The sequence below is a fragment of the Notolepis coatsorum genome (genome assembly GCF_963971535.1).
Source record: "Notolepis coatsorum genome assembly, chromosome: 12".
NCBI lineage: Eukaryota > Metazoa > Chordata > Actinopteri > Aulopiformes > Paralepididae > Notolepis > Notolepis coatsorum.
In genome coordinates, this window is record NC_140176.1 from 97,575,942 (window position 1) to 97,590,764 (window position 14,823).

At 45.6% G+C, this 14,823-nt stretch overlaps 1 protein-coding gene across 1 annotated transcript in view; it reads right to left on the reverse strand.

Moving 5' to 3' along the window:
• The window catches only part of auh (AU RNA binding protein/enoyl-CoA hydratase), a 103,113-nt gene that overhangs the window by 67,984 nt on the left and 20,306 nt on the right, over positions 1-14,823 (reverse strand). The window contains exons 3-4 of the mRNA XM_084326167.1: positions 8,476-8,563; positions 6,423-6,509 (exon numbers count right to left, since the gene is read on the reverse strand). Of these exons, the coding sequence (XP_084182293.1) occupies positions 6,423-6,509; positions 8,476-8,563 (175 nt within the window). The remainder of the gene's footprint in view (positions 1-6,422; positions 6,510-8,475; positions 8,564-14,823) is intronic.

Here is a 14,823-nt window from a genome sequence, read left to right on the forward strand (position 1 = left end):
TCCATTCACATCCTGGTGTTCTCCTGGTGTTCTCCATTAGGCCTGTAGGTGGAGCTATGACAGCACACGTACAGTACACACGTCCAAAAATGAATGGGCAAATGTGAGTGAAATGGTATGCAGCTGTTTGTCTGCATTGCATTTCCCCCCCCCCGCCCCCAACTCAGATTTAGGGTTGATACAACCATCATAATAATATTGTTAATAATAACAATAACTATAATGATGTAATAATGTAAAAATTATCATTAAAAAGACCTGATTATGAGAAAAAATATTACGATGCATGGAATATTGTTGAGGCACACTAGTTACAACTATGTTTCAAACAGGCACTCCATGTCAAAAAGGTTGCTGACCCCTGGTGTAGACTATCACATGCTGCCCTACTGTCGGTCTGGGGAGGGTGTAGACTACCACATGCTGCCCTACTGTTGGTCTGGGGAGGGTGTAGACTATCACATGCTGCCCTACTGTCGGTCTGGGGAGGGTGTAGACTACCACATGCTGCCCTACTGTCAGTCTGGGGAGGGTGTAGACTACCACATGCTGCCCTACTGTCAGTCTGGGGAGGGTGTAGACTACCACATGCTGCCCTACTGTCGGTCTGGGGAGGGTGTAGACTACCACATGCTGCCCTACTGTCAGTCTGGGGAGGGTGTAGACTACCACATGCTGCTCTACTGTCAGTCTGGGGAGGGTGTAGACTACCACATGCTGCCCTACTGTCGGTCTGGGGAGGGTGTAGACTACCACATGCTGCTCTACTGTCGGTCTGGGGAGGGTGTAGACTACCACATGCTGCTCTACTGTCGGTCTGGGGAGGGTGTAGACTACCACATGCTGACCTACTGTCAGTCTGGGGAGGGTGTAGACTACCACATGCTGCCCTACTGTCAGTCTGGGGAGGGTGTAGACTATCACATGCTGCCCTACTGTCGGTCTGGGGAGGGTGTTGAATATCACATGCTGCCCTACTGTCGGTCTGGGGAGGGTGTAGACTATCACATGCTGCCCTACTGTCGGTCTGGGGAGGGTGTAGACTACCACATGCTGCCCTACTGTCGGTCTGGGGAGGGTGTAGACTACCACATGCTGCCCTACTGTCAGTCTGGGGAGGGTGTAGACTACCACATACTGCCCTACTGTCGGTCTGGAGAGAGTGTAGACTATCACATGCTGCCCTACTGTCGGTCTGGGGAGGGTGTAGACTACCACATGCTGCCCTACTGTCGGTCTGGGGAGGGTGTAGACTACCACATGCTGCCCTACTGTCTGTCTGGGTTGGGTGTAGACTACCACATGCTGCCTTACTGTCAGTCTGGGGAGGGTGTAGACCAGGGGTAGGCAACCCTAGGCACGCGTGCCTACATAGGCACGCAGGGGCATTTTCATAGGCACAGGGGGCAGCATTAAAAAAAATAAAAATAAAAATTATACTTTTTTTTTTTTTAATAAATATTATAGTGAAATATTTTGCACTGTTGTCGCATTTATCTTGTTGAAATCCTCCCACAGGTTCTTTTTACTACCACATATTTAATTGAGACCCTTTATTTGTTTATTATTTCAATTTAGCTGGAAATACATTGCTACATCATTCAGTAACATTTGCAGAGCCTTATAACAAAAACATTATTACGGTCACCATTGTGACCAGTGGGATTAATCAACAAATTTGATTATTTATTTGTCTATTTCATTGAACATTGCACATGTTATTGTTAAACCCCATTTTTTTTACTCAAAATGTGAGTATTACCAAGTCAACTTGTGTTCTTAAAACAATGACAATAAACATAGTTTTATTAGGTTGAAATAATGTGGTTGTGTACTTATTTTTCTGTTAACTTATTATGGATTGAAAACTGAAAACCTTAACTGAACTCACTATTTTTAAGTTCTGGTAACTTATTATTATTTATTTTTTTACAGTGTAGTCTTGCGATCAACAAAACTTATTTACACGATATACCTCACATTCACCCTCCATTCACATCCTGGTGTTCTCCTGGTGTTCTCCATTAGGCCTGTAGGTGGAGCTATGACAGCACACGTACAGTACACACGTCCAAAAATGAATGGGCAAATGTGAGTGAAATGGTATGCAGCTGTTTGTCTGCATTGCATTTCCCCCCCCCCGCCCCCAACTCAGATTTAGGGTTGATACAACCATCATAATAATATTGTTAATAATAACAATAACTATAATGATGTAATAATGTAAAAATTATCATTAAAAAGACCTGATTATGAGAAAAAATATTACGATGCATGGAATATTGTTGAGGCACACTAGTTACAACTATGTTTCAAACAGGCACTCCATGTCAAAAAGGTTGCTGACCCCTGGTGTAGACTATCACATGCTGCCCTACTGTCGGTCTAGGGAGGGTGTAGACTACCACATGCTGCCCTACTGTTGGTCTGGGGAGGGTGTAGACTATCACATGCTGCCCTACTGTCGGTCTGGGGAGGGTGTAGACTACCACATGCTGCCCTACTGTCAGTCTGGGGAGGGTGTAGACTACCACATGCTGCCCTACTGTCAGTCTGGGGAGGGTGTAGACTACCACATGCTGCCCTACTGTCGGTCTGGGGAGGGTGTAGACTACCACATGCTGCCCTACTGTCAGTCTGGGGAGGGTGTAGACTACCACATGCTGCTCTACTGTCAGTCTGGGGAGGGTGTAGACTACCACATGCTGCCCTACTGTCGGTCTGGGGAGGGTGTAGACTACCACATGCTGCTCTACTGTCGGTCTGGGGAGGGTGTAGACTACCACATGCTGCTCTACTGTCGGTCTGGGGAGGGTGTAGACTACCACATGCTGACCTACTGTCAGTCTGGGGAGGGTGTAGACTACCACATGCTGCCCTACTGTCAGTCTGGGGAGGGTGTAGACTATCACATGCTGCCCTACTGTCGGTCTGGGGAGGGTGTTGAATATCACATGCTGCCCTACTGTCGGTCTGGGGAGGGTGTAGACTATCACATGCTGCCCTACTGTCGGTCTGGGGAGGGTGTAGACTACCACATGCTGCCCTACTGTCGGTCTGGGGAGGGTGTAGACTACCACATGCTGCCCTACTGTCGGTCTGGGGAGGGTGTAGACTACCACATGCTGCCCTACTGTCTGTCTGGGTTGGGTGTAGACTACCACATGCTGCCTTACTGTCAGTCTGGGGAGGGTGTAGACCAGGGGTAGGCAACCCTAGGCACGCGTGCCTACATAGGCACGCAGGGGCATTTTCATAGGCACAGGGGGCAGCATTAAAAAAAATTAAAATAAAAATTATACCTTTTTTTTTTTTTTTTTTTTAATAAATATTATAGTGAAATATTTTGCACTGTTGTCGCATTTATCTTGTTGAAATCCTCCCACAGGTTCTTTTTACTACCACATATTTAATTGAGACCCTTTATTTGTTTATTATTTCAATTTAGCTGGAAATACATTGCTACATCATTCAGTAACATTTGCAGAGCCTTATAACAAAAACATTATTACGGTCACCATTGTGACCAGTGGGATTAATCAACAAATTTGATTATTTATTTGTCTATTTCATTGAACATTGCACATGTTATTGTTAAACCCCATTTTTTTTACTCAAAATGTGAGTATTACCAAGTCAACTTGTGTTCTTAAAACAATGACAATAAACATAGTTTTATTAGGTTGAAATAATGTGGTTGTGTACTTATTTTTCTGTTAACTTATTATGGATTGAAAACTGAAAACCTTAACTGAACTCACTATTTTTAAGTTCTGGTAACTTATTATTATTTATTTTTTTACAGTGTAGTCTTGCGATCAACAAAACTTATTTACACGATATACCTCACATTCACCCTCCATTCACATCCTGGTGTTCTCCTGGTGTTCTCCATTAGGCCTGTAGGTGGAGCTATGACAGCACACGTACAGTACACACGTCCAAAAATGAATGGGCAAATGTGAGTGAAATGGTATGCAGCTGTTTGTCTGCATTGCATTTCCCCCCCCCCCCCCCGCCCCCAACTCAGATTTAGGGTTGATACAACCATCATAATAATATTGTTAATAATAACAATAACTATAATGATGTAATAATGTAAAAATTATCATTAAAAAGACCTGATTATGAGAAAAAATATTACGATGCATGGAATATTGTTGAGGCACACTAGTTACAACTATGTTTCAAACAGGCACTCCATGTCAAAAAGGTTGCTGACCCCTGGTGTAGACTATCACATGCTGCCCTACTGTCGGTCTGGGGAGGGTGTAGACTACCACATGCTGCCCTACTGTTGGTCTGGGGAGGGTGTAGACTATCACATGCTGCCCTACTGTCGGTCTGGGGAGGGTGTAGACTACCACATGCTGCCCTACTGTCAGTCTGGGGAGGGTGTAGACTACCACATGCTGCCCTACTGTCAGTCTGGGGAGGGTGTAGACTACCACATGCTGCCCTACTGTCGGTCTGGGGAGGGTGTAGACTACCACATGCTGCCCTACTGTCAGTCTGGGGAGGGTGTAGACTACCACATGCTGCTCTACTGTCAGTCTGGGGAGGGTGTAGACTACCACATGCTGCCCTACTGTCGGTCTGGGGAGGGTGTAGACTACCACATGCTGCTCTACTGTCGGTCTGGGGAGGGTGTAGACTACCACATGCTGCTCTACTGTCGGTCTGGGGAGGGTGTAGACTATCACATGCTGCCCTACTGTCTGTCTGGGGAGGGTGTAGACTACCACATGCTACCCTACTGTCAGTCTGGGGAGGGTGTAGACTACCACATGCTGCCCTACTGTCGGCCTGGGGAGGGTGTAGACTACCAGATGCTGCCCTACTGTCGGTCTGGGGAGGGTGTAGACTACCACATGCTGTTCTACTGTTGGTCTGGGGAGGGTGTAGACTATCACATGCTGCTCTACTGTCGGTCTGGGGAGGGTGTAGACTATCACATGCTGCCCTACTGTCAGTCTGGGGAGGGTGTAGAACTACCACATGCTGCCCTACTGTCGGTCTGGGGAGGGTGTAGACTATCACATGATGCCCTACTGTCGGTCTGGGGAGGGTGTAGACTATCACATGCTGCCCTACTGTCGGTCTGGGGAGGGTGTAGAACTACCACATGCTGCCCTACTGTCAGTCTGGGGAGGGTGTAGACTACCACATGCTGCCCTACTGTCGGTCTGGGGAGGGTGTAGAACTACCACATGCTGCCCTACTGTCAGTCTGGGGAGGGTGTAGACTACCACATGCTGCCCTAATGTTGGTCTGGGGAGGGTGTAGACTACCACATGCTGCCCTAATGTTGGTCTGGGGAGGGTGTAGACTACCACATGCTGCCCTAATGTTGGTCTGGGGAGGGTGTAGACTATCACATGCTGCCCTACTGTCAGTCTGGGGAGGGTGTGTAGACTACCACATGCTGCCCTACTGTCGGTCTGGGGAGGGTGTGTAGACTACCACATGCTGCCCTACTGTCAGTCTGGGGAGGGTGTAGACTACCACATGCTGCTCTACTGTCGGTCTGGGGAGGGTGTAGAACTACCACATGCTGCCCTACTGTCGGTCTGGGGAGGGTGTAGACTACCACATGCTGCCCTACTGTCGGTCTGGGGAGGGTGTAGACTATCACATGCTGCCCTACTGTCAGTCTGGGGAGGGTGTAGACTACCACATGCTGCTCTACTGTCGGTCTGGGGAGGGTGTAGACTACCACATGCTGCTCTACTGTCAGTCTGGGGAGGGTGTAGAACTACCACATGCTGCCCTACTGTCAGTCTGGGGAGGGTGTAGACTACCACATGCTGCTCTACTGTCAGTCTGGGGAGGGTGTAGAACTACCACATGCTGCCCTACTGTCAGTCTGGGGAGGGTGTAGACTATCACATGCTGCCTCCTCCGATACATGTGGAGTCGCCAGTCGCTTCTTTTCACCCGACAGTGAGGAGTTTCACTGGGAGAACGTAACGCGGGTGGAGGTTCACGCTATCTCCCCCAGATCCCCTCCTGCATGTTGTGGTGTGGATTTGTTTTGGAGGTGGTTAACCCTTTACCGGCATGTTGTGGTGTGGTTTTGTTTTGGAGGTGGTTAACCCTTTACCGGCATGTTGTGGTGTGGTTTTGTTTTGGAGGTGGTTAACCCTTTACCGGCATGTTGTGGTGTGGTTTTGTTTTGGAGATGGTTAACCCTTTATCTGCATTTTGTGGTGTGGTTTTGTTTTGGAGGTGGTTAACCCTTTATCTGCATTTTGTGGTGTGGTTTTGTTTTGGAGGTGGTTAACCCTTTACCTGCAATCAAACCTATCCCTTTAAATGCATATGAGCAATGACACAGAGTTATCAGGGGAGGGGGGGGGGGGATTTTGTGAACATAAAACGGTGTTGGATGTAGTGCAACACTAAAAGAAGTAAATCCTTACCGAGTTCTGAGATTAGAGCCCTCGCTTTGGACACGAAAGGCCCCACTTCACTCAGGTGCATCTTAGCTCTCTCCTTCAGATCTGCACCTGCATAGAGGAAAACAGAGGCATGAATAAATCATAAATGCAAAACCTGCGTTTCTGGAAGGGGCATAAAAAAAAACACTGCTCTCTATGCTGCATCACTGAATGCTTGCTGCCATGTGCCTAGACCAGAGGTTCTCAAACTACGGGCCGCGACCCAACACAATCATCAAATTTGCTGATGACACAGTAGTGGTGGGCCTGATCTCTGCCAACGACGAGAGGGCCTACCTGGAAGAGGTAGAGAATCTGTCACAGTGGTGTCTGGAGAACTGCCTCTCCCAGAACGTCAGCAAAACAAAAGAGATGATTGTGGACTTCAGGAGGTCGGCGGTCAAGGACTACAGCCCCCTCAGCATCGACGGGGCACCGGTTGAGAGAGTGAACAGTTTCAAGTACCTCGGAGCCCACATATCCGAGTGAAGAAGGCACGACAACGCCTCTACTTCCTCAGGCGCCTAAGGAAGTTCCAAGTCAGTCAGAAGATCCTTAGGAACTTCTACTCATGTACAATAGAGAGCATCCTGACTGGCAACATCACCTCCTGGTTCGGGAATAGCACTGCACAAGACCGTAGCAGACTACAAAGAGTGACACGTTCAGCCGAACGCACAATTGGAGGGGGGCTTCCCACCCTCCAGAACATTTACAACAAGCGGTGCAGGGGGAAGGCTAAGAGAATTATTAAGGACTCGAGCCACCCGAACAACTGCCTCTTTGAATTGCTGCGGTCAGGCAAGCGATACCGGAGTCTTAAGGCGGGCACAGAAAGACTCAGAAGAAGCTTCTATCCCCAGGCCATCAGGCTGCTAAACGAACAATAAACACTATGCAACAACCATCAAATGCACACAGCACACACACCCACACGCACACACTCACTTAAACAAACAACACACTGCAGCACCCACTCTCCACACTTTAGATCACACAAACACACTTTATATTTATTGATAAAGGATTTGCACTACAACTCGTACACCTACTGTAAATTGTACCTAAATTGAACCTCATCCCATTTCTGCCTTGCACTATATAGTATTGTATATTAGTACACCGCATAGTATATTGTATATTATATGGTAACTCAGTTACGTCTATTCTGCATCGAACATTGTACATATGCCTATACTGAACACTGTGACCTCATTTTTTTTACTTCTAATTTACATGCTATACTATGTTATTCTATTTCATACTTATCTTGTCTTGCACAGTCTCTGGAGCGTAACAGTAAGAAGCATTTTGTATAAAAGTATTCTGTACTTCTGTATGACAACTATTAAAGAAACTTGAACTTGAACTTGAAACTTGAAATTGGAGTCATGGGTGGAGACAGTGCAAGTAAAAAAAAATTTCTGGCAACATATTTTGGCTAAATATGCCTCGTTTTATAAATGTGTATTGATAACATAGTGCTGTAATTACATTTTCTAATAAATATGAATGATCAAGTCAACAACGTGTGCTTTTATTTTGATATTCCTTAATTCCACGCTGAAATTACGCAATACATTAAGTGGGGGGTCGCCAAATAAAATGGGGTCGTGGTATACAAAGGTTTGAGAACCCCTGGCCTAGACCACCGTTGAACACAATCTGAATATGTCCAAGTACTTGTATCAGATTCCAATAATTGCAATAAGTTTCCCTTATTTTTATTATTTTTATTAGCTAGCTACCGTTAGCTTAGTAACGATTAGCTAGCTAACTGTTAGCTTAGTAACGATTAGCTAGCTACCCTTTAGCTTAGTAATGATTAGCTAGCTACCCGTTAGCTTAGTAACGATTAGCTAGCTACCCGTTAGCTTAGTAATGATTAGCTAGCTACCCGTTAGCTTAGTAACGATTAGCTAGCTACCCATTAGCTTAGTAACACTGGCGCCGGAGGTTCAGCTCGTACTATGGGGAGGTCTATAAAGGTCTACAGGTTTATGCCTTATTCGTGGATAAAACAATGCAACTTTACCTGCACAGAATATCCCAGGAACCATACTGCAGATAATAACACTCCTCACTTTGTTATTCTTTTTCACGCTCTCCACTGCGTCGGCCATCTGCAAGAAAGACGTATTCATCATCAAAGTCAGTCGTCCAAGTTAATACAAAGAGCTTTACAAAGAGCTTTACACGGCTTTGAGAAGCCTGTTAAATTCAACCAAGCACCATCATTCACTGGGGACACAGTGGCTCGGGGGGGGGGGGGGCAGAGGGGTCGTCTGGTAATCCAGAGGTTCCCGGTTCGATTCCCGCTCCTCCGGGGCAGCGTGTCGAAGTGTCCTTGAGCAAGACACTTGACCCCCAACTGCTCCCGATGAGCAGGTTGGCACCTTGCATGGTTGCCTCCGCCATCGTTGTGTGAATGTGTGAGTGAACGGGTAAAAAATATGAGGAACAAATTGTAAAGCGCTTTGGATAAAAGCCGTTATATAAATGCACCATTTACCATTTATGTGAATTCTATGTCATTCTTAGTGTTGGGTACCATTGGTGACCTTTGCCCTTGAGGACTGCCTGTGTGGAGTCAATACAGGTGGCTCTTTCTTTCAGTGGATTTCATGGATTCCAACAAACAGAGGATTGGTGTTGGGTACCGAACTCTGTACTTTTAAGGGTACCGACTTACACCGAATTACATCATTCTGTACTACCGAGTACCAATTCACGTTATGGCGCTTTTCACTGCATGGTACCTACTCGACTCTACTTTACTCGCTTTTGGTACCTGGTACTTCGTTCATTTTCCACTGCAGGTAGTACCCTCCCCGTCAGTGTAGCTGGTCATCTTCAATGCGACACACACACACACAATGGAGGATATCGAAGCTAGCTAATGTAGCCTTATTAGCTAATGCACGCTAGCCGCAATGCTATCAGTGGTCTGCAGTGTTTTACGTCACTTTTTGGTACCTCTTCTACCCGCTTGGAACCTCGACAAAGCAGGTACTAAAAGAAAGTACCCGGTACCAGTCGCAAATTTTTGCAATGGAAAACCGAAAAGGCAGAGGAGAGTAGATTCGAGACGAGTAGGTGCCATGCAGTGGTAAAGCGCAATTAGATCAATCTGTACCAAATGTTGGTACCTTTACATGTTTAGTATAAGAGTGTAATATAGGCAACCCTATAGGCACGCGGGGGCATTTTCATAGGCACAGGGGGCAGCAGTATAAAAAAGAATTAAATAAAAGTTTTGCTTTGAAATATTATAGTGAAATACTTTGCACTGTTGTGGCATTTATCTTGTTGAAATCCTCCCACAGGTTATTTTTACTACCACATATTTAATTGAGACCCTTTATTTGTTTATTATTTATTATATCAATTTAGCTGGAAATACATTGCTACATCATTCAGTAACATTTGCAGAGCCTTACAAAAACATTATTACGGTCACCATTGTGACCAGTGGGATTAATCAACACATTTTATACATTTTTTTTCTATTTCATTGAACATTGCACATGTTAAAAGCCATTTATTTTACAAAAAATGTTTAGTATTACCAAGTCAACTTGTGTTCTTAAAACAATGACAATAAACACAGTTTTATTAGGTTGAAATAATGTGGTTGTGTACTTATTTTTCTGTTCACTTATTATGGATTGAAAACTGAAAACCGTAATGCACAGTAACTGAACTCAATATTTTTAAGTTCTGGTAACTTATTATAATATTTTTTTACAGTGTAGTCTTGCGATCAATCAAAACGTATTTACACGATATACCTCACATTCACCCTCCATTCACATCCTGGTGTTCTCCTGGTGTTCTCCATTAGGCCTGTAGGCGGAGCTATGACAGCACACGTACAGTACACACACCGATGGTGTGTGATGTGTCCAAAAATGAATGGGCAAATGTGAGTGAAATGGTCTCACTGTATGCAGCTGTTTGTCTGCATTGCATCCCCCCCCCCCCCAACTCAGATTTAGGGTTGATACAACCATCATAATAATATTGTTAATAATAACAATAACAATAATGATGTAATAATGTAAAAATTTTCATTAACACTTTAACTGCCGAAAACGCCGGAACTCGTCATTCCCCGCCATGCTCAAGTTGCCGCGGATGCCGTAACTAGTCTTTGATATCAATATTTCAAAAATCTGTGATCGGAATCATATTTCCCCTCTGCAGCCTTGACACACAGTTCTGATCTCCTCTCAATCCTCTAGCGGTTCAAGAGCGCCATCTGGTGGCCGATCGGCAGATCGAAACCGGATGTCAACCTTTAACCCGGCAGGACTCACTCCATATGTGGTCCGGGCACTCGCTAATGTTAGAGAGACTCTGTCTTCACACAGTGAACATCGATCGGTGGAAATAACTCGAAAAAACAACATGATTTGGACGTATATACTATTATACAACCTGGAAATAGATCGGGTATTTCGACATCCCATAATGGAAAACTGTCTACTCCACGCTGATCGCCCAACGGCCCGAGGAGACTGGGGTGAGTTTTAGCGTGTAGTATTACCGTGTTCGATATAAACTGCTATGATGAACATATGACCCACATTAGATGAATGGTATAACGTTGCCCACGGAATTATAAACGCCCCCTCGCCCATCCGGTCAACATCAGATGACGTGTAGTAACTTCCAGAACCACATCCAGTTGAAATTTATTATCTGGCACAGATCGCTATCAAACTGTATTTCATCATCAATATAATGCATTTGGGGCTATAAATCACGTTCTGGAGAAAGCTGCAGAAAGAGATGAAAACATACTTATATTTTAGACCATATTTTAGTATGAATATGTGAATGAAAAAGTTTAACGTTCATACACCCTGAACAATACATATAGGACATTGAATGGGCCCTAATAATGGCAATCTAGCAATAGAATTTAAAAAGTTATAGCCCTGCAAAGAAGGGGAACTTCTCCATAGACAAATAGAGCTGGCAAGGGATGGTATATCATGAATTTAACCTCGGCAGTTAAAGTGTTAAAAAGACCTGATTATGAGAAAAAAATGTACGATGCATGGAATATTGTTGAGGCACACTAGTTACAACTATATTTCAAACAGGCACTCCATGTCAAAAAGGTAGCTGACCCCTGTTTTAGAGTAATCCTGTCTAATCCCAGAAAACGACACTATGCAGCAATACGTGCAATTCACTAAAAACGTTGCCGTTTCTCGCCTGTACACGCTACTATTTTGAAATCACATCTATATTATCGGTATTATGTTTCATCATGAATGCATGAAAGGGTGGGGGTAGTTTTTTGATGCTTTGATCATCACCAACTGAACATGTTGTGGAGTAACGTTACACACATATTGTGATCGAAGTGAAATCATGGTTGGATCACAGCAGGATTGATACCATATAGGCCTAGGGATGGGAATTGATAAGATTTTATCGATACAATTCCATTATCGATTCCTGATCATTTATAGTTTAAATAAATAAATTGGAAATGCAACAGAACTAAACTGGTTAGAATAACAACATGCAACTTGTTGTCATTTATTGTTGAGCCCCCATGTCAGAAAAATACAAAAACTGTAAAAAATAAAACATTAACTATAGCCTACATGTAACTGAGGGGTACAATTCCCTGACTGTATTGTTAGATATGGTATTTAATACCACTACCTCTTGTACTTTAACTTCTGGCCATCCAGTACATGATATAAATATGATGAACACTTTCCCACCTGATGAAACGAAGTCCACACAAATGTACAAATCGAATATTTAATATAGCAAAAGGTATATACAACGTTCACTTGTTTACACTTATGATTTGAAATGCACTTGTATGGCAAATGAGTATTCGTAGGTAAATCAACATTGAATGTCCAATCTCTGGTTACGCAGGGAGTAAGTATACAACCCGGTTCTTTAGGAAACTACAGCGATGGTACTTAAATGATTATAGCTGGATACACTAAGGGGGGGGGGGGTCCCGCTGGTTGTAAGACAGTAGGAGGGGGGGGTTAGAGAAGCCGCTGGCGGTATCCCATCTGGCCGACGATTTCTTGGGAGAATTCAAAGTCTTGAACACGGTGCCCACAGAACCTCGGTCCGCAGACGAATACAGCTGGACCCTCTGGTGGACGGTAGCTGCCGGTCCACAACGGAGAGACGTGAGGCGACCTCACTGGTGTAGAGCGCCGTCTCACCTGGAGTCCTCTCCGGGGGTAGTTCCAACACTCCGCAGTGTTGGCCGTTATCCATGGAATAATCAAAGCACCCAAAGCATAATCCAAGCCGTGGAAGGCTCGCCGTCGTCCGGGTAGAGTAATCCAATATACAGGTCCAGTCGCCCTGGCCCGGAGCTCCTCGGATGCAAGCACCACTAGGGGTCTGCCCAGCCTGGTTAAGCGTCCAGATAACGTCAGGAACGATGGGGGTACTGATAACTTTATAACTCTAACCGAACGATGCACCATACATAAATAGACTATTATTAGCTTAATAGAATACGTCCAACTCGACGGTATAGTGCCAAACTATGACTATTCAACTATTAATCCACACGATATCTCAATGCCTATTCTGAGGCCAAGTAGGCCTTACTACACCACACGTGCGTCGTGGGTGAGGCTTCGCGTCTGTCACTCTGTTGGAGGGTAAAGAACTGGATTAAAAGAAAGTTCTACTTTACTTGCGCCATATATATATGCGCTATGAACAAATAGTACCATTCGTATTTCGCCAGACGTATTCCTACGCGGAACCGGGGCTTGCCACGACATGTTGGGCGGCACGATTGAACTTGAACCTAGGGGTATGGCAACCTGGCGCCAGGTTCTCGTCCAATGGTAGAATGAAACTATTATGGGCTGTTTAGTAGACTAAAGGGATATTCAGTGCATATTGTACAAGGAATATACAGGGGATATCAAACGATATACAAACACTATTTAAATATATATATATAAATAAATATATATATTCGGTTTAATCTGATCCTTCACAACAGCCGCCCCCTAATTAGTCCCACCTAATTAGCTAAGCAGAGACAGATTAACCGCACTGTCTACCACTCAAGGTCCGCTGTAAGGGTCAGTCAACTCACAAAGTCATGGGGTCATGGTCATCATCGATAGTATCTGGGAGTCGGGGCAGTTCTATGAGCCTCGCCACGGGTCGTGTGTAAGTGCGCCCTTGGACGAGTACTTCAGCTGCTCGGACCTTGCCATCGGCACCGGTGATCACTTTGCTTACGCGGCCAGCCGGCCACATAGCTCTGGGTAGTGACTGGTCGATAATCATGACCACTGTTCCTTCTGTCAAATTGTCTCTCTCTTTTACCCACTTCTGGCGGGTCTGTAGAGACGGTAGGTAGTGGAGTAGGAAGCTGCTCCAAAACTTGTCAGCTAGTACTTGACTGTACCTCCACATTCTTCGGCCGTTCGCTTCTTCAGGCCTGTACATTGTCTGGGGTAGCGCGGGGTCCAGCCGCCCCATTAGGAGTGTGTTGGGGGTGACTGGGTCGACATCTGCTACATCACTGGAGACGTAACCGAGGGGCTTTGAGTTCAATACTCCCTCGATCTCCGTGAGGACTGTCATTAGGACTTCCTCCGCCACAGTCTGGGCCCCAAGCACGGCATACAGGGCTGTCTTTATAGAACGTACTTCTCGTTCCCAGGTTCCACCGAAGTGGGGTGCGTTCGGGGGATTAAACTGGAAGTCAATCTGGGATGGAGCGAGGTGGGTCTTAAGTTCTGGGCCCATAGCTTGGAAGCTCTCTCTCAGCTCTCTTTCTCCGCCTTTGAAGTTTGTCCCGTGATCAGACAACAATGTAGACGGTTTTCCTTTCCGTGATGTGAATCTTCGGAAGGCCATAAGGAATGAGTCTGTGCTCATGGTCGGAAGGAGCTCGATATGTATCGCTCTGGTGGTCATGCATTTGAATACAATACCCCACCGCTTCTCGGTTCCTCTTCCTCTCTTTATATACAACGGGCCAAAGCAGTCCATGCCTGTGGAGTGGAATGGCTTGTCGCCGAGTCGGAGGCGACAGGGGGGTAAGTCAGCCATCCGTGGTATGCTGGGCTGCGCGCGCCACTTACGGCAGTCTAGACAGGTTCGCTGGAAGCGCCGCACTGCTTCTCTCCCTTGCAGTATCCAATAACGACGTCTGATCTCCGCGAAGACTCTCTCTGCTCCTGCGTGGTGTACATCCTCGTCGTATTTCTTTATGATCAGCTCTGTGACCTTGTGTCGGCTGTTCAAGACGATCGGGTACTTAATATCATCCGGTAGATCGGGGGCTCTCCGCAGGCGACCACCCACTCTGATGAGATTATGGGCGTCACTCTCTGGTGCCAGGTGGAGCAGT